Source organism: Seriola lalandi, unplaced genomic scaffold (assembly GCF_002814215.2).
Source record: "Seriola lalandi dorsalis isolate HSWRI2012SDOR001 ecotype SW California unplaced genomic scaffold, Sedor1 jcf7180002054861, whole genome shotgun sequence".
In the NCBI taxonomy this organism is placed as follows: Eukaryota; Metazoa; Chordata; class Actinopteri; order Carangiformes; family Carangidae; genus Seriola; species Seriola lalandi.
In genome coordinates, this window is record NW_019525414.1 from 4,569,931 (window position 1) to 4,589,452 (window position 19,522).

The following is a 19,522-nucleotide window of genomic DNA, read 5'->3' on the forward strand; positions in this document are numbered from 1 at the left end:
GGGGGGGGGGTTGTGCGTTACACATGACAGTGGGTTTGCCGAGATGTAACCTGCCATCAAAAATAAACCTGCGTCTAAGCCTATAAAAGTTTAACTACTGCTTGGCACGACCTCTTCTCACGCTGCGTTCCTGCAGATGCAAAGCAGGTGAAAACTCCACTGAGCAAAGTGAGAAGGGCTGAATGTGGCAGCAAGAGGCCAACAGCATATTCACTTTGGTCTCAGGCCAAACTTAACAAAGGAAGACGAATCAGCACCAGAACAAAGAACAGCCACCCGAGGAAATAACAGATCTCCCACTCCACATATTATTCCTACCTTGGCAAGTACACAGTCAGCCTGAAAAGCCAGAGTTGTGAAAGCACAATTAGCTGTCAACAGGAAAAAAAAAAAAAGAACTGGGGTAAGGGGAAATCTGGGCGCTGGCAGTGTTCACCTCTTCCCCTCCAATGACCCCTAACCAGAATAAATTGTGAGCTGGAATGTCAGAAAATTCATCAGGGTGAAAGATTAACGTCTGGGAGTTTGACTTGACGTGGAAAGGCCTGGCTTTGCTTGAATTTGGGGAGGTTATATTGTGTCAGCTGCTCGGTTGAGCGAAAGTGGTAGACAGAAAAAAACCTGACATACAGTAGGAGTAATTACAGACAAGGGAGTTGAAGATGAAGACTTTAAAGCCACGTGGTAAGAATGATGGGTTACAGCTTCAGTTTTATATAATCGACCACATATGGTGATGAATATGTCACAAGAGCCGAGGTCTAAAGAGGAGCTGATCGTGACATCCCCCTGGAATCCAAAATATTTCTCCATAACATTTGTCTTCATTTTACCTCAAAACCTGTTTTTATGATCTTGCTTTCAATTAAATAGACTTTGCTTTTACTTGGTACATTTTTTATTCATTTTATTCCTTTTATACCTTTTTATGGTTTTTCAAAACTGTTTTTTATATTATTTTATTGCCCTTTTATTTTTCATATTGCCCCTTATGTCTGCTGCTATTACCTGTGTTTTCTTTTCTTTCTTTTCTTCTGTAAAGCATTTGAGCTGCAATTATGTATGAAAGGTGCCGTACAAATTAAGTTTATTATTATTATTATTACTACATTATCATCACATTCTTCTCTTGATGGTGGAATGTGAGCGACTCACAGTTTGTAACTGGATTACAGAAGGTCGGTGTCACAGTGTAAGGTGCTCTGACCCACCTTATCTACTCTGGGAAGAACAAAAACTAATTTCATGACAAGGGCAGGGGCAAAAGAGGCGTTCAGCTTTATCAATACTGCACAGCTTGAGTGTGGCGCTCACAAAGCCAGCTGTCCCCTGCAACAGCAACACAGGCCTTTATCTTTTCCAGGGAGACACGCTCAGGCTGCACCCACAGTTTGTAAGCTCGAGGTGGGGCAGTGTAACCAGAGGTGACAGGTGTAGGAGGCTCTTCTCCCGTCAACGCTGCACTTGATGCTTGTGCGCATTTGCATATTAATCAGTAAAACTACTCTTTGGCCTTAGAAAAGAACATCAGTGTGTGGCAACAACGCCGAGATTTATTTGTTTACCGTGTGCGCTGACCGCCCTTGAAAGACATGTGAGCAAACATTATAATCAGACACAAAGCTCAAGTATTATTTGCTCTGGGTGATTAATGCTGCAGAAAGATTTCCTTTTAGTTTAGGCAATGAAAACTCCACTCACTCGGATAATCAGCAGATCAATTAATCAATCAAACATCAAACTAATCTCTCCATCAATCAATCATTCTTCTTAATTGTCCCTGCTGTGAAATGTATTGCGCCGTCAGGTTAGAAGAAACAACAATCACACACACATTACACACACGAAGCAAAATAACACACACAAGTCACTACGACACAGACCAACAGAGCTGGAGATAAAATGAGAAAAAGGTTAAGTGGACAAGACTTCTCAAGGTGAACTGCAGAGGGTAAAAGTTAGCAGCACTGTCATGACTTTCATTTACATGTGAGTGTTTGCTGCTGCTGCTGCTGCTGCTGCTGCTGCTGCTGCTGCTGCTGCTGCTGCATCTTTGTGAGGATCACTTGTTCGACATCTTGGCCCGTCTTCACCTCTTCAGGGGATTGTTTGAGGGTTAAATAAATAGTTTGACATTTTGGGAAATACAGTTTATCACTCTCCTTTGCCAACAATAAGATGAGACGAGTGATACCACTCAGGAGTAACTGGACCAGATAACCAGCGGAGACTCCAGGAAGTTACTGCTCCTGCACAACAAATATTAAGCCAGATAAAAGCGTGATTGGATGTTTTGACACTTTGGTTTACGTATGAAGAAACAAACAATATAACGAGTTAATACATGACCTTCCGAGGTGCCGGTTGTCACATTTTTTTTTTTTTTTTACCTTTAGACAGAACCAGGCTCACTGTTTCATCCCTGCCTTCAGTCTCCATGCTAAGCTAAACTCGTGGTCTCCTGGCTGTAGCTTCATATTTACTGTAAGATATGAATCTTATCATCTAGTCTATTTCTCTATTGCTGTACTTTATGTCGAAATCTATGTTATCAACTAGAACCTGTTCCAGACCGTCCTCTATTTTTAAGCGCCCACACCCACGAAAACACAACATTATCACTGAAATCTTCATTTTGTATGTTGGAAATCTGTTGTGACACTCCACTGTGCCACCAGCGTGACACGAGCTCTTTGTGGAGTCAATAAACATCAATCAAAAAGTATTTGAGTGTGAAAGCAGAAGCAAAACACTCTGAGCTTGCAAAGTGTCTCTCTTCCCGTTAGGAAGCATGTATATACAGTATTGATTGCGTTGTTGTTTTCTGTTGTTATGGCTGACTTGGCTGGCGTTTAGCTTTTGTTTTATGTTCACGGAGAATTGTTACACCGAGAGTGTTAAAAAAAAAAATAAAAAAAAAATCTTAAATGAAGTATTCCCCATTGAGATGTAATTTAAATTGTCATTTCTGTGTATGAATATCCTTTGAGATCACAGGAACAAATAATGATCCCAGAAGGACCCTGTGTCTCTGTAATCGCTGCCTTCCTCCACTATCCGCCTCTCTGGTCTAATTAAGGCCCAGTGGCCAACAGCCGGAGGGGACTCTGACGCAGAGGCAAATCTTTATCGATACGTGTAGCTGTCACCTTCATCAGCCAATCAGTCATAGCCAACACAGTGCTGACCAGCACTTGGATATTCAGCGAGGTCAATCAATTGCAAATGATTGGCACTCACAGCATTTACCCTCAGAGTGTGTGTGTAGGTGTGTGTGTGTGTGTGTCTTTGGCTGTAAACAGAGAGCAGGCTCTTGTGGCGAGGAGACAGGCTGATTGAGTTGTGTTGACAGAGGGACGGCTGTGATCTCTTACCTCTCTCCACTGTTTGGACTCCACGCCCTGGGTGTACAAGACAACCACTGAGAAGAGAGGAGGTGGGGGTGGAGGTAAAGAAAAAAAGAGAAGGAGAGCAGAGGAATACATTGTCACTAAACAAGCTCAATCAAGCAGCCCTCTCCTTCTAATAGTGTTTGTTTTGTTCCCCCTTTGACAACATTCGTCATTAATTATCCTGCCACACCCTGACAGCGTAATCAAGTGCCAAGCTTTGACGATGCTGCACTGCATCAAATTCTGGGTTCTGAAGCAAGATTGAAATCTCCTGGAGCACAGTTTAAGCCATGCAATCAAAACACAATTTCTTAACGGTGGGATTCTCCTGATTCCAATTTGATTTTGCGACTTCAAATGAAGCAGAGGCGGGCGAACGCTACGTGACCTGTCATATATCCTAAGGTTCATCTTCAGGCGAATACAAAACAGGGCAGGTGTGATATTTTCCCAGTAGCTTTCGTACACAAAGGGCTTGAACCTCCTCCCTATTATGTTAAATGCCCCCTTCATTCTCTATCCTGCAGGGAGTATCAAAGAAAATGCCTTTATGGCTGTTCCCTAGGTGTCTCACCAAAACCAAGCCATTTGTATTCAAAGGCTGGCGTTTATACCCTGCATGCATTAAGGTACTTTCTGTGGCTCTCAGTGAGGAAAGGTTGTCACATTACTGTGCAAATGATATGCAGTTATTGAAGGAACACTTTGAAATAGCAGAATAAACTGAATCAAAGTTAAGCTCAGCAAAAGTTAAAAAGTAAAGCTTCACAAAAGCAGAGGTGTCAACGAACCGAACTCTGAGCAAGGAGACACTAAACTGCAGTTATCTTCGTAAAAAACTTACATGGGTCAGATTTGGTGAAAGTGTCTCGGTCCAAGAGGTTCCTGCGGGAGAAGGAAACAATTACACATCAAAACCATATTCAAGCATGTGTTTATGTTTAGTCTGATTCATTTCACTGAATTTTAAGACGGCAGGTTAACAGGCAGTTCCATTGTAGTTTAATTAAAAGAAATCCCATATGCAAAGAGCTACAAAAGGAACGCATGGTGATTCACAGCCACATTGTCCTTGAGTTTTTCCGCGTGAGCAGAACAATAAGCACGTTAAAGCTCAGTGAAAGGACACAGAGGACAGAGACAGAAGTTCCAGTGAAAATATGGGCACTACTTTTAAAACAAGCCACACAACCCCTCCACATTTATTCTACTACGAGAACATTTTTGAACTGTAAGGCTAACACACACACACACACACACACACACACACACACACACACACACACACACACACACACACACACACAAGATAACCGCATGCCAGATTTTTTCGTTCAAGTGAATGAGGTTGTTGGGGACGAAACAGTAAAAATATTAACAACTGTTCATTTTAAAATGAGGCATTCTGACTGCAAGACAACGCCAGGTTGTGTCATGTGACAGGCGGGAGCACAGAAAGACTTTTTTCCCCTAAAAAACAAGGATTAGAAAAGAAGCAGCAGCATCACAGTGAAGAAAATGACAGGTTCAATGAAAAATTTAAAATTCTCAAAGAGCTGAATCATTACATCATTTCCTTCTTTCATGTGTGTTGGGAGTCAACCAGTACCAGAGAGGGACTGTATTTACAGCTCAGACAATTCATTGATCGATTTACAAAAAAATAATTGGCAACTATTTTGATAATCCACTGTGAGAAATGTGAGGATTTTGTGCTTTTCTTTGTCTTGTGGGACAATAAACTGGATGTATGGTGGTCAGACAAAAACGGGACCTGGGAAATTGTGAGGGACATTTTTCATTATTGTCTTAGATTTTACTAATTAATTGATTAATCAAGAAAATAACAGGCAGATTATTCGATATTTAATATAATCGCTAATTGCATATAATTCCAATGCATATGCGACAGAAAAAATATAAAAGTCTGAAGAACGTTCTCCACCATTTATATGAATGGGCTCCCATGGAACACAATATCCAACTCTCTTCATACGTGCATAACAACACAAAGGAAAGTGTGACATTCAAGACATAATCAGCTCTGTCACAGTTAGGTGGTGCTGCAGCGTGATGGTGAGGAGTCTAGCTGCTTTAGCTTTGGTGACTCTGGCCTAAGGGCAAAAAGCAGCAAGCCACGCCGCACACTACATGCTGTATGAGGATTTATTTCACCACTCACAGCAACACGGTACTATCAATACATTGAACCGGTCCATCAGTATGCATCCGTGGGCTAGATTAGATTCAAAGCTCATTCAGCATCAATGGCATCATCCTGGAGTCGCTTCAGGCCAAAGCGCGCTCCACGTGTGCCATATTGTCGCGTTTCACTCTGATCCAGTTCTCGTGCAGCAGCATGGTTATGTAAGTCACAACTCATTCAGTTCCCATTCAGTTTCCCTCAGTCTGAACCACTATTGCACGTCAGGAAACCCACAACAGCCTCTAAATCCTCACATTACTCTCTGTGGAGGAGCTATCCAGTTCCCTGACACTGATCATCATCCAACACCTTTTCAAGCAGCCAGACACTCACTGATTGGCTCATTCAAGATAAGATCTGCAATCAGCATCAATATTATTCATGTCATTTTTATTCTTTGCCTCTTCCAGACTGGATTTTGTGTTTCTTTCTGGGTGACGGAGGGAAATTCTGAGAGTTTCCCCGACAGTATTTCCTTCTTTCACTGTACAAGACCTAATGAAACCGATCTTGTCATAGGACAGTACCGCCATCAGTCACTTCAGTCAATATTTTACATGAGAGACATTTTCCACATCATGGTTTCAGCGATCTCATTAGCACATCAGTATAATGCAAAATCCTATCAATATGTCTTGTTTCTGGTTCCTGGTTTCGAGCCGTGTCAATAAATAACAACTTGCAGTTCAGAACAAGCCTCGTGCCTTTGGGGGACGACGGGATTTCAATGAATATAGATGAGATTTCATGACTGAATCCAAGCAACAGGACATCATTCATGTACACGTAATTCTGCATTCCTCTTCTGTCACAGGGATACGTGGGGGATAATAGATGCAGCTTCGTTGGGTATTAGCCTTAGGCTGACCTGACTACAGTTGGAACATTGTCAGTGTAATTATCATTGGAGATAACTAAGCCATCCATGACTAACTGCCTCTTTGTATCCACCTGTTAGTGTCTGGCATCCATTACCCTCAGACAATTAGCTTGTCCGTCACCTCGTCCCGGCTCTGACTGCGGAGGAGAGCGCGCCACACGGAAAAAGGAAAACACGACATCCCGTTTCACTTTTCTACAATGTTGCCAGAGAAAGCAAGGCCTCATTTGAGTTGCTCAACCTCACTTTGTTTTCACAGAACATGTCTGTTCCAAGAAGAAATTATGAGTATACAGACTTATACACCAGTACAAATTAATCCACCGTCTTACTGTGCACATGGCCAGAGAACACACAACAGTACCGCAGGATGGGTATTAAGATAATCCGTCTGCTTTCACTGAAGTAACGCAGCCTATTTCAAAAGGTAACTCCTTCTTTCTACAAATCTCAGTGGGATAAGAGAAGATCATTATCCCGAAAGCTGATGTAGAGAAAGTTCGTTGATGTAGATGAAGCTCATTGGAAGTAGGACAAAAGTAATTAGATCGAGCTACTTTTCATCCACACATTTCATATATCAACCTTGTTTCAGACTGCAGCACTTTTGTGATCATTAGGACCATCTGAAAATGCCTAACACCACTTTTCTTATTCCTCTTGATCTCACCACCTTCATTAAATCTGGGAGCGCAATAATCTGCTCTTGTCACCAAAGTATTTAATATTTTATCACTTGGAGCCCAGTGTGCATTATTAGTTGCAGAACAAACAATACTACAAGAAATGAAATTCAATTTCATCTGGGGGGGGGGGGGGGGGGGGGGGGGTAAAGGAAAAATTTCAGTTTAATAGCTTTCGGTGTATTCATCCCTTACAATGCATTGTTTGTTTATTAATTAGTGCATTAAACTTGTAGTACTTGGTTATGCATAATTTAATTAATAAGTAAGGCAGTACGGGGAAAATCAGTAAATGCTGAATTAGCATCACTCAGGTGATGTACGTGTTCAGCAATCAAATCTGCAAACTCTTTTTGGTTGTATAAATGTGTGAAAGAGTGTTTTGTTTGGCTGAGATACTGATAAATGTTTCCATTACAGGCTGAGAGTGAAGGAGGTTTGACCTCTAAAACGTGGCTGGCTGCTGAACTCCAATTTAAAAGAATATATTAGGAGTGTATGTTCCCTCTCGGTCAGATCCCTGGAGATATTTTAGCAGCTCCTTCGTCCACGTGACTGATTATTAAACTAAGAAATGTGGGAATTAATTCCTGCACCCGCAGTGCCTTATTGCCAGCACTCCCTTAATTCCCCTCCACTTTCTTAGAGTTGTCGAAATCATAATTGGCACCTTGGAGAAATAGCATCTAATTCAGTGGAAAGTGGTTTTAAATAGTCTTGAAGTCGGCTGGCCAATTCCAGCATGAGCTGCTGCCTCATTGGTTCTTAAAAGGATACGACAAATGCAAGCATGAAAGTTAGTCTCTGACCGGGTTCGAGGAAGGAAAGTCGTTATATTCCATTGGAAACAATGGGAGATGTCTGGGAGCAGAAAGTGAAGGATGGTTTGCATTTTCAAGTCTGCTCTCTCACTTTCTCTCCTGCCCTGTGGCCCTCTCCTCTTTGACTGAGGACAGATATTTCCTTTCCACTCACACAACACAGGGTCAGTGGGTCTACTTTTTGTCTAATATAACCTTAAGCTGCATCTCGGGGGTCAAATGGTTACAGAACCAAACCGGGTATATATATATATATATATATATATACACACTGTTACAGAGGTCGGCCAGTCCTTTACAAAAAGGTGGAATTCATTTATTTAGACTGAAATGTTCTGTTTTCCTTGGGGGCATTTTTGTAACTCATAAAAAGCGATGTACAGTACACTGTGCAGTAAAGGTTATCAGGTACAGCCGCGTACTGTGCAAAACTGCTGAAATTAAAACAAACAAATTAAAACAACCAATAAAAATCTGAAGCACTACTGCATTTCATTAGCGGGAATGATCTCTGCATGGATTGCATAACTGAATCCCTGGATGGTGACAGATGATGATACAGAGTAGTGTTGCTTTTGTCTGGATCTCGAAACACTCCCCTCCATTACATTCACTGTGCAATCTGCTCCCTTTATTAGTGACAGACCCATCTGCTGACCTTCACTGTGATGCCACCAGGTGTCTTCTTCTCCTCCATCTGTTTAATTATTCAGTCTCTGTCCAACCTGGGATCTCTCCAGGTCGACAATACCTGCTGCAGAGCACTCCCAGGGTGGCTGTCTCACGGGCAGTGACAGAGTCTCAGACATAAAACTGCTCTTCTGATAGTGTAATAAAGGAGAATGCACATATGCTACGACTCCCTGTTTCAGGCTGGCTTTTGGTGTGTGACTAATGTCCAACCTGGGAATAATATCACTGCTAATTGCATACTGTGACAGCCCGGGCTTTGTGCAGAGAAAGGTTTTTTTGGAGCTGAGGGAGATGCACACCCTGATACTATATGGCTGTTATAACCCTGGCAGAGCACTTTGCGCTGCTCTGAATTCACGCCAATTTCCCTTCATCTCTCTGTTCAATCTGAAAAAAAAAAAAAAAAAAAAAAAACCCAAGCTGCAAATAGCTTTGCAGGCGCACACTAAACATGTACTTCACAAACCGGCAACTTAAGCACATTGAATTGTACACAGGAACATATCAGGCACAGTGAAGCATTTCTAAGCACATACATATTTTGGCTTTGAAATTACGGTAACTAATCATTAAATAGAGATAGAGAAAAGAAACCCGTGGAGTCAGTCAAGTGTGGAGTAGAGGGAGCAGGGTCACTTTCAATAGAGATCATGATAATAAAGCCCACAAAGAAGCTCTCTCAGAAGATAATACTAATTGACGTTAGTGAGGGATGAGATTTCTATGATCATACCGTATAGGATGGAAACAGAAAATGGAGCTGTCTAATTGCTGGTGGCCTCATGTTGAGCCTTGATAGGTGAAGGCACACACAGCATGTAGGCAGTGCCAGACCGCGATGAGCATAAAACGATGAGTACTACAGCACTGTATGTATTCAGAGGTACAGTATGAACAGCTTATGACAAACACAAACACTAATTGACTTCAAATGTACCCACTGGGCTGGAAATAAAAGGCATAGGTAGTTTCTCAACAGACAGCATGATAATCAGATAATCAGACAGAATTGTATTTGACTTCACAACATGGAGGCTGCATGCTCCAAGGAGCGTGCGACGTGCTTCTTACATTTATTAGAGAAAAATCAACTTCCACCAATCCGTGCAGTGAAGTCGATCTCAACCACCCTCGTTGCTGTTTATCTGACTCTATTTTTCATGGGTGTAGATTGGCGGCTAGTTAGCTATGAAGCAAGATTACGTCCCCATTCTTCATCCAGTTTACTAAGATCTGATTGGTTAATTACTACTTCTGTGGAGATACATGCATTTGTGAAACTATACACAGAGAAGGGTGTTTTCAGAACTGACAAGCACACCTCCCAACTCTCAACAACAACTCAACGCCTTCAAGGCACTTTGAGGTAGAGTAAGAAGCTCCGCCTCCTAAATTTATGGATGCGTATCGCCAAAGCACTGACACATTGGCAACCTCCAAGGCTGAAAAATGAAGCCAAAACAGAAGTACTAAAAACTGCAGTTCTTCGGATGGCCACTTGAGTCTGGCTCCAAAAGTGAGTCAATCTCCATAGACTCCAATTTTAAAATGTCTGTATTCTGTTATATATATATACAGTATGTTTACAGCCTAGTACAAAAATCGGTTTTTGGTCTCCACACCCAATTTCCTCCTTCATGTACAGGGGGGTGAATTTTTATATAACTCACCTGTTTAAATTATATTAAGGCTTGAAGTTCTGTATAATTGAGGGCGTGGCAGCTTTGAGTGACAGGTGGCTGAGCGTACCCATGCCACAAGCCGGCATGCACCAAAGTCTCGGCTCAACACACGCCCCTCCTCTTTGCCCATTTTGGGATGAGCTGAGAGTTGGGGGGGAGTCAGATACTGGCAAGATGGCGACGATGGAGCAGCTCACTCTGAACTTTAAAACCGCTCTTCAGAAACCTGTGGGTGACGTCACGGAGGCTCGTCCATCTTCATTTACAGTCTATGGTGGAATCCAGAATGTTTTGTACGGCGTAGACATTGATACTCTCTCTCACAGCTGAAGCACAACAAACCTTATAATATAAAACATTAATGACATGAGTAAAAATTTGAGAATTCGTTGTTTGGATTGTTTTAACAAAACCACAGTGACAGAAGACAGGACTGTAGGTTCTGGTAGGAACACCAGATTGTGTAGGAACAGGCAGCTAGCGGACCATGAGAAGAGTGAAAAAAAAAAGTATATTAGACAAGTGTATAGTAACAGTTGTTTACTCCACCTTTAATATTTTAATTGCCAATCTTGTCAACATCCTGTCCATGTACGCTTGTGGCATGTAGCGTGTTCAGCCACATGGTTTAAATATGCAACAAGTTTTGTGGTTGGCGATTTGTCTTACAGAGAAAGAAAGAAATCTTGAGGAGCATGCTTCATTTTTTTCCACAAAGGCCAAAGAATGAAAAATGCTAAATGAGAGTTTGCATTAAGTGATGTGACATTAGGGATGGGCATTTTCAGTAATTTCAATATTCAAGTACTCTCATTACCTTTTGAACGAGTACTCAATTACTTGTAAATTATATATAAAATACGGGACACGACCAAGCCGACTGTTTGGCTGCCGGAGAATGTGATATGGAAGTTTAACGCCACATATCTTGCACTGCACGTTATTGTCGTGTTTTTTAATCAAAGTATTTCCATACATCACTTTTCCTGGTCACGGCTGCCGTGGTGCAGGAAATGCCAACTGAGTTCAACTTTAGTAGTCAAAAACAACACGTGCGCAGGTGCGTGAGTAGTAAAATGCCACTTGAATAATGACGTCAACTCGTACCCATCCCTACTCCCTATATCATAGACATTCAGTACTTAACTCTATAGTTTATGAGATTGTTATAAGAAAGTAGTGGGAACACCATGGACACTACTTTTTACCCACTCAGAACCCAGCCACTTTCAGAAGAAATGCAACAGTGTCAGCCATGTATTACATTATACACCAAAGGCTTTTCATTGAGTCTGGACTCAGAGACTCTTGTTTGCATTATGTAGTGGTCCTTGACTCCAAAGAGCGCCTTTGTTCACTGGATGGGAATTTTTTTTTTTTTTTAAAGAAAGAAACGTGTATAAGGTAAAGATGCTCTCCAGCTTTTTTTTCTTTTCTTTTCTTTTAATGTGATATTCATGACTTTAAATTTTCTGAAAGCTCCAAATTCACAAGTTATAATATTGTAAATGTATTTTTTATTTTATTATTAATTATTATAATTACTATTATTATGTATTTATTTATTGTATGTTAACATTTTAAAAGAGTTTTTCTTTACTTTGACTATGTTGTAGCCGGTTGTAGCCGGTCTGGTACCGTGTATACATTAGGTAAAAGTGACCTTCCAGAATTTTCTCCACTGACAAAACTATGTTTTTGTCTAAAGAGAGAGATAAGACCACAGCACAGGTGGACTAGCCACGGGGACTACTGGCTAAAATTCCTGTTGGTCGGTGGCCCATCAAATCATCAGTTTTTAACAGCTCCATCAGTGTCATTTGTGCTACTGCAGTCCCAGTGGATCAGTCCAAGGCTGAATTTTTTTCCCAGACTGACTGAGGAGCCAATACTGGTCTGGCTTTAGTGAGATGGAGACCTCTACGAGCTGCTTAAGGGTCCAGTTTTGACTCAGAACTGTTACCAATATTATAAATATGTTCAGTAAATGTTGCTGTAGCTCGCTGGCTAACTGTCAGCATTGCCATGGAGCATGTCATGGCAATGCTATTGGTTGTGTCTGGATTGTTTTTGCTGGCTCTCATGTACAAAGGGTGACTTTATTCAGTTGAGCTTCTTGATGTGGGTTTAGTGGACACTTACTGGGCTTCGTAACACCTTGCTGACTGTGAACATGGAGGGAGGGGGAGGGAGGGTGAGCGGAGGCCGGAGGTGTGGCTGACGAAGCATTTGTTTTGGGTCTGAGATGCTGGTGATCTACATCTAGTGGCAGTGACACTGCTTCTACATAAGCCAATAATAATTTCCCAGTTTTGTAACTTGTGGTTAAGTTCATCTTGTACAATACACACATTTTGACTGACATTTTTCCTTACAGTGAAAATGAATTGTATTTCCTACAAATCAAGCCTGTTGTTTCGGGCTCTATACTCTGATTTGTAGCAAAGGCGCGCACACACATTCTCACCCACACGAGCAAAAATGTCCCTTCTAGCAACACAACAATACTAATGTATCTAACAGAGAAATTCCTAACGGATACGTCGACACACACGACAATAAACTGATAATGAGTAGCTTCTTAAGCCCTTTGGCTAAGACTGTCAACAAGCGAGAGACCTTCAGCATATGCAACACAATGTGGTGAAATCGTCACTGTGAAACCTGTCACACTTTGAACAAATCTGCCACCAGCTCACATTTCCTCGACAAGCTGTGATCTTCGGGTCAAATATCCCCGACGCAGAAATCCGCTAACATACTCTGCTGACCCTTAAGGTGCTTTGAAAATAGTGACAAAAGCAGCTTGATACCTCTGAGCCAAGAGGGACAGCTTTGATTTCCTTTTGCTACACCACACTCTTGACTTTCCCTGTCATTCCAATCAACACTTTCAGATGACACAGGCAACATGCAGAGTGTTATAAAGCACTGGCATGGCAGCACAACTGTGTTTCCATGGGATCCCCCTCTGCTGTCATACATCCCAAATGAGAATATATTAATAACACTGACACCACCACAAGCCAAGTGTCTGGGATCCAAACTCATTTTCACTGTGTCAGGGGTTCATGCATAATCATCCGCTTCATTGGCTTGTGAGACTCGCCTGCTGCAATCTTAACATCCCCAAAATTGGAAGAAAAAAAAAAAAATCTGCCACCCCTTGGCACCCTCATGTCTCTCAGCCTCGATCCCCAACACAGATGCGACACATCACTTACAGACACAAGTCATCCCACAAGATAAAAGCTGCGAGCTCGCCTCAGGTCAGTCTTAACCCAGAACACGATATGAAAAGAACGGCACAGTAAAAACACTGCAAATTGAAATTTCTCTCCTACTCAGAGATTTTTTATTAATATTTTATGCTCTTGCACAATGCAAACTAGTTCAGTTCAAACTTTGCTGTCTGCCAGAGCAAAACAAAAGGATGTTTCAACCAGAAAAACCAGGTCACAGGGTTTGATTGAATGGGTAACCAAGACTGAATGTGATCAACAGCTACAACAGCTATTAACACAACAACAACAGCAGCGGAGTTACAGGCCACAGCAATGCACTCGAATAAAGAATAAGTTGGGTACACAGCTTGAATCCCAATCGCTGCGCTCAAGCAATTGTTTTTGACAGATCGAGCCGCGATGCCACACATCCTAATCATCCTGATGATTTCATTAAACCTCCCCCCTCTGCTGCAAGGAGTGCTTCAGGGACGGTTCACATCAAGAAGCAAGTTTTCAGATTGACCTCAGGGAACAGCAATCACTGACCTTCTGCACCAGGGATCCTCTCCTGCGAGCATTTGTCACAGGATGCTGGCAGTCACGTGACCTCTTGTGTGTTTCACCAGGTAATGAATCCCTCGGGAGCAGAGTGGCCTGGCTGGGTTAAACCCCCCTTCCCAGCTATGGAATGCATTGATTGGATGCAGTGCTGCTCTAACCAATATATCACAGTGAATGAATGGTTACAGTGTGAGCTCTGAAGCCACGGCAGAGATGAGGAGGGGATGGACAAGAAGAAGAGTCTTCGTCCTGATGAAATGGGCAACGGGGGCTGATAAAAGTTCGATGTTCAAACTGTCAGTTGGGAGGCTGAGTGGAAGGGACGGCGGCTTTGTGCGCCGATTTCTCTTTCAACAGCATACATGTGGTGTGTTATGACATGTTGCAAAGGACCAATACATTTTTATAATGGGAGAAGAAAAAAAAAAAAAAATCAAGCTACTTCCTTGTGCCTGGTGGTTTTTTTGGCCACAAATGTATGTCATGCACTTACAATGATACAATGTCCAAATCTGGGCTTTTCATCAAATCAATCTGCTCTTTTCTTTCCCCTCGCTCTTGTCTGGATGGTAACTATCTAAAATATGAGATGTCAACAAGCAATCTCTCAGGAGCAAGAAATTCTTTTTCCCTCGCTCTTTTCTGATAAGGGTTGTAAACCTTTTGTCAGGGTTGTCAAGCTTATCAGCAGGATTCTCCTCCCTCGTTCTGGTCACGCAGGCACATACAGTAAATAGTCCATTTACAAATCATTACTGACATCCTGCACATGGGTCTGTACAGTGATGGACCAAAGAGCAAGAGATAAAAAAAAAAAAATCTATTCATTAAATGAAAATCCATGTGTCAAGCCTTTGAGGGCTTTGTGGTTTCTGTCTATGGGCAAATTTTTCCAGCATTCATTACTAAAAATGTGCTTCACAGTGGAACCACAGAGCTGAAGCCCCAGTTTCCCTTAAGTCATTGTACATGGGAACTCTTGAGACGATCTGGTACACTGAGATACAGAAAGGGCACATTGAACAATCGACTAGGATTCACATTTACTACTTTGCTCATAATTAAAGCATGATGTAGCAAACCGCATAGACAACTTATGAAATATTCATCAGTGCTACTTAAATATTAACTAATGAACACGCTCATTGCTGCCACATAAGAGGTGGGATCGCGCCTTAAAAGCACCAGGGGACCGCTGGCCTTAACCCACTGAACTGTATTCACTGTCATGTGTTTGGTAAGGCAGATATAGGAATAGAGGCCACTTTGAATTTGAAGAGCCATCTTGTCGTTGAGCGTAGCCCTTGCAGCCAAGAAGTAGATGCTGTGGGCTCGGCTCACTGGATGACCTGTGAGCAAAACCAATCAGAGCCATGGACAGGGAACAATGTGCCATCACAGCGGTATGCACTTGTTTTGATAAGGAGTTGTCTCCCTCAGTCCCTCCAGTTTGTCAGGGGGCTTGCTGCAATATTGGCAGAGGGTTATGAGAATGCCTGTAGGGCTGCACGCAGTTCCATGTGCGCTGCATTCTCCGAGCTTTCAGGCTTACTTAATCAATTACACAGAGTTGTTGAGCCTGTGCCTCTCATCCAGTGACACCCATTGCTTTCTACTTGCTTCTATTGTATGGTACAAATACACACTTGCTGATAAGTGGGGTGGGGGGCGGGGTGGGGTGTCTGCATGCATGGCTGTGCGTCTCACAGGTGTTGAAGCAGTCGTCAGAGGTTAGACATGAGGCAGAAACAGGCAGAACCCGAAGTAATCTAAGACAGGCAATGTTTCAAGGCCCGGTGAAAGCAGGGATGAATTTATATTCTCTATCAAACTGTGTCCTCGAGCAAGTCTTTGTTTTGGAGAGACATTAATGACAAACAAGGGAGCTGCAGATCGACAGAGCCTGGGGGCATCAACACAGATCGCAGCTTAAAGTATGAAGGTCTGAGGGAAAAAAACAATCGTGTGTACCAGGAGGGAAACAGCACGGGTCCAGCTGCGACTCACAACAAACACCCAGCGATGGATAAAACGCACACACAACCTGACACAACCTCCATATGCCAACCTTACACACAAACTTGTCACACACGCCCACTCTCACCTCAGTTTTAAATAGGATCCTACAGAAAGCCAATGTAGAGGTTCGTCCTCTTTAAATAGCCCCCACCCTCCACTGCTGCACCATCCATCTCAACCTGTCCACTCCATAAAGGTTAACAGACTTGTTTTGAAATATGACTAATTAATTAACATCCAGGATGGGTTATAAGGTCGCCTGCATGGCAACAGCAATTCTGGATTCGTTGAACAGTTAATGATGAAACAGTGTTTTCAACAAGAGAAACAATCGATCAGACCCCCCCCCCAAAATAACTGACTGAGTGAGGTTTCAAGAGGAATGCAGATGAGAGGAGAGAAGGATGGCAGTGGGGTGTTTGGCTGCTAAATCTCTGGCCTGTGGCTGTATGTACATTGATTTATGAAATCGCTACAGGATCAGTTTCAACAGCAGTGCACATGGGAACACATCATTTACATGCATATAACACTGATGTAGCCAGGAGGTACAAAAGATCTAAACACTGTGGATTGGGACAAAATGACACACAGCTGGGGAGGCCAATGAAACACAGAACAACACCATTTTCCAAGAGAAAATGTCATTAAAACTGCACCAACTGTACTTGTCGACCTATATAAAGCCACTGTGTGTTGCAGCAGCATACTGTATACAGTGATACAGTGACTCTACCTGCAACCGGCGCTGCCCCACCCTTCCCAGCCGAAGCACTTGCCATCTCCGTGGTGTGTGCTGGTTTAGGGGGCAGAGGGATTCAGTTAAACGCCGGTGGACGAGGAGGGAGGACAGATTTAGTGATAATTGTGGTCCTCACGTTGCTGCAACGTTTTTCGGAAACCGTCAAGCTTCAGGCATGTCACGCTGCCTCGGGGGAAACCTCACGGGCACGCCAGCGAACTCCACGACGGTCGATATCTCCTGTGGCACGCAACATTGCGCGCGCAAAACACACAGCGCTCTAGACTCACGAGACTGCCGGAGACAGGGATTTTATCAAAACGGACACCGAAGCATCAGTCTTCACCATAAATAGGACAAACAGAAACGCGTAAAAGTTTAGGCACGGTCAGACTTGCAGCGTGTTGTCTAACTGTGAAATTCTATACATTACTGCAATGGTAATTAGTGCTGTGTGGATTTATAATTTAAAAATATAACAAAAAGGTCTCTAAAATTTGAAAATTATACAATGAGGTGTTGTATGTCTGTTGCGTCTTTACAGCAAAGACATCTCCGCGAGGATTTTACCTTCACAGCGTTCGTTGTCGTTTCACCTTTTATAAAGTTTTTCTTTCTACAATATAGTAGTTGTTTTTCATGACACATAACAAGAGCAGGTTGTGTTTTATAGAACTAAAATATTTACTGCTCATTACAAGTCCAGTCTTCTCTCCGCAAAACGCACCCAAAGCGCGCGGAGCTCCCCAAACCCTGACGCAGACACGGCAGAAGCAGCAGCAGCGGAGCGGACTCACCTGCATGACACGGTGATCTCCACTTTGGTGGCCGGGATGCTCCCACTGATGGGGTCGAAGTCACGGACCGTCGCCGTGGCCTCCACTTTGTCCATAACGTCTCCCTCCATATGTGCAGCGGGAGACCCAGGCCAACTCCCCGGCCCGCGTGAGTCCCTCTAAACCTGGAGAGCCGACGGTGGAGAGCCGGAGCGCAGCGGGCGAACGAGCAGGAGCGGGTAAGGTCCAGGCAAAGCTCCTAAGTGCTGTCCATTGGACGGGCAACAGCATGGAAAGTTTAACGGGAGGCTGCTGCGGCGGCGAGGCGACTGATCTGACTAAAGTGGGATCACATGGCAGGACGCATCAACGCCAACTCCGCTGTTTGCCTGGCAAAGAAGAATGAGCTCTTCTGCCAGAGGAGCGTTTGAAAAGTAAAAGCTGTGAACTCCACCCCGCCCCCCTGTCTGCATTCTCCTACACGCTGGGCTGCGACTGAAATTCAGTGCAGATTCAAGCTATTGATCAGTGGCAGGAGGGGTCGTTATTTTGGTCCAAATTGGTTTTAACAGCCTCTAACAGAAAATAAATAAGCATCTAGGGTCGTCAATACACGGCCATGTTTTTTTAGATGACAGATGACTGATGAATACAAGTGAAATATTTTAGACCAAATTGAATCAGCTCCAATTTCATTTTCTTGCTGTTTTGGTTTAAGACCCCACCTCTTCAAATTAACGTCAAAATAAAACGTTGAAGGTGAACCTTTAGGTCACACGCAATGGGTGAATAGTTTATTTTCACCTAGTGTTAAAATTACATCAGCTCCTCCAGAGCCACCAGCTCTTATTACTAATTGAAAAGCTTCTTGATGCTCTTTCAGCATCTGGACAGCTCCTCAAACTCCTACAGCTTCAGTCACAGCCTCCTTCCTTCCTCTGTGTTTTTCTGGCCAATAAAAAGTGACGCCCCCCCACACACGCGCGCACACACACACACACACACACACACACACACACACTGTCATCGCTGGGAGACTGTATGGGAAGCTGTGCTCTCTCAGAGGAGCTCCATTTCCAATTCATCATATTCTTGATTGAACAACCTGCTGAAATGTTGAGGAATTCAACCTGACAAACTAATAATTCAAAGGTACACTGCTGTGGCAATTCTGTGGACATGCATACAGAGTGTGTGTGTGTGTGTGTGTGTGTGTATGAGAGAGAGAGAGATTGTAGGGAAGTTACTACCATCAGTCACCACAACCAACTACCAGGAAATCTCCAAGGAGAGGATCACTGGGCAGAGTGATTGTTTCTCTCTTGCAAAACGCTTTTTTAAGAAATCACTCACACTCACTCCCCCATGTCCCCTGAAACCATCCACACACTCATCAGTGGCAAATGGAAAATAAACTCTATTTTTGCACAAACATACAGAGCTTCCTCAGTTTGTGACATTATATTATGCTACATATTTCACAAACATAGAGTAAGTACTCATGCGGCTATGGAAGCTGCAGCTACATGGTCCACGCTACAGGGGATCCATCATTCTCAAGGTATCATTTCTTAGCAGCATGCATCGTGGGAGGTCTATGCACCGTGGTAACGCGCTGCTATAGCTACAATTACACACCTGGGAGTGCGACTTGGGCTGATTGGGCTGCACATTTCGGACACAGCAGCACCAGAGTGCAGCTTCATCATTAGTCATGTTCACTCAGTAATTAGGCCTCGCGGTGGCCCTTAGTCGGGTTGATTTTGAGCTCCCTCCAATGCGCTGCTCCCAGCCGCCTGCTGAGAGTTCTCCACTGTTCCCACCCGCAGCCGCCCCACTT

The 19,522-nt window shown here is 43.2% G+C and overlaps 1 protein-coding gene across 2 annotated transcripts in view; it reads right to left on the reverse strand.

The window, feature by feature from the left end:
- Positions 1-18,255, reverse strand: part of cpne5a (copine Va) — a 70,971-nt gene extending 52,716 nt beyond the window's left edge. For both annotated transcript variants that reach the window (XM_023427611.2, XM_023427609.2), the window contains exons 1-3: positions 17,704-18,255; positions 4,237-4,277; positions 3,375-3,421 (exon numbers count right to left, since the gene is read on the reverse strand). In XM_023427611.2, coding sequence (XP_023283379.1) covers positions 3,375-3,421; positions 4,237-4,277; positions 17,704-17,813 — 198 coding nt within the window. In that variant the 5' untranslated portion in view covers positions 17,814-18,255. The remainder of the gene's footprint in view (positions 1-3,374; positions 3,422-4,236; positions 4,278-17,703) is intronic.
- Between the last annotated feature and the right edge of the window lie 1,267 nt (positions 18,256-19,522).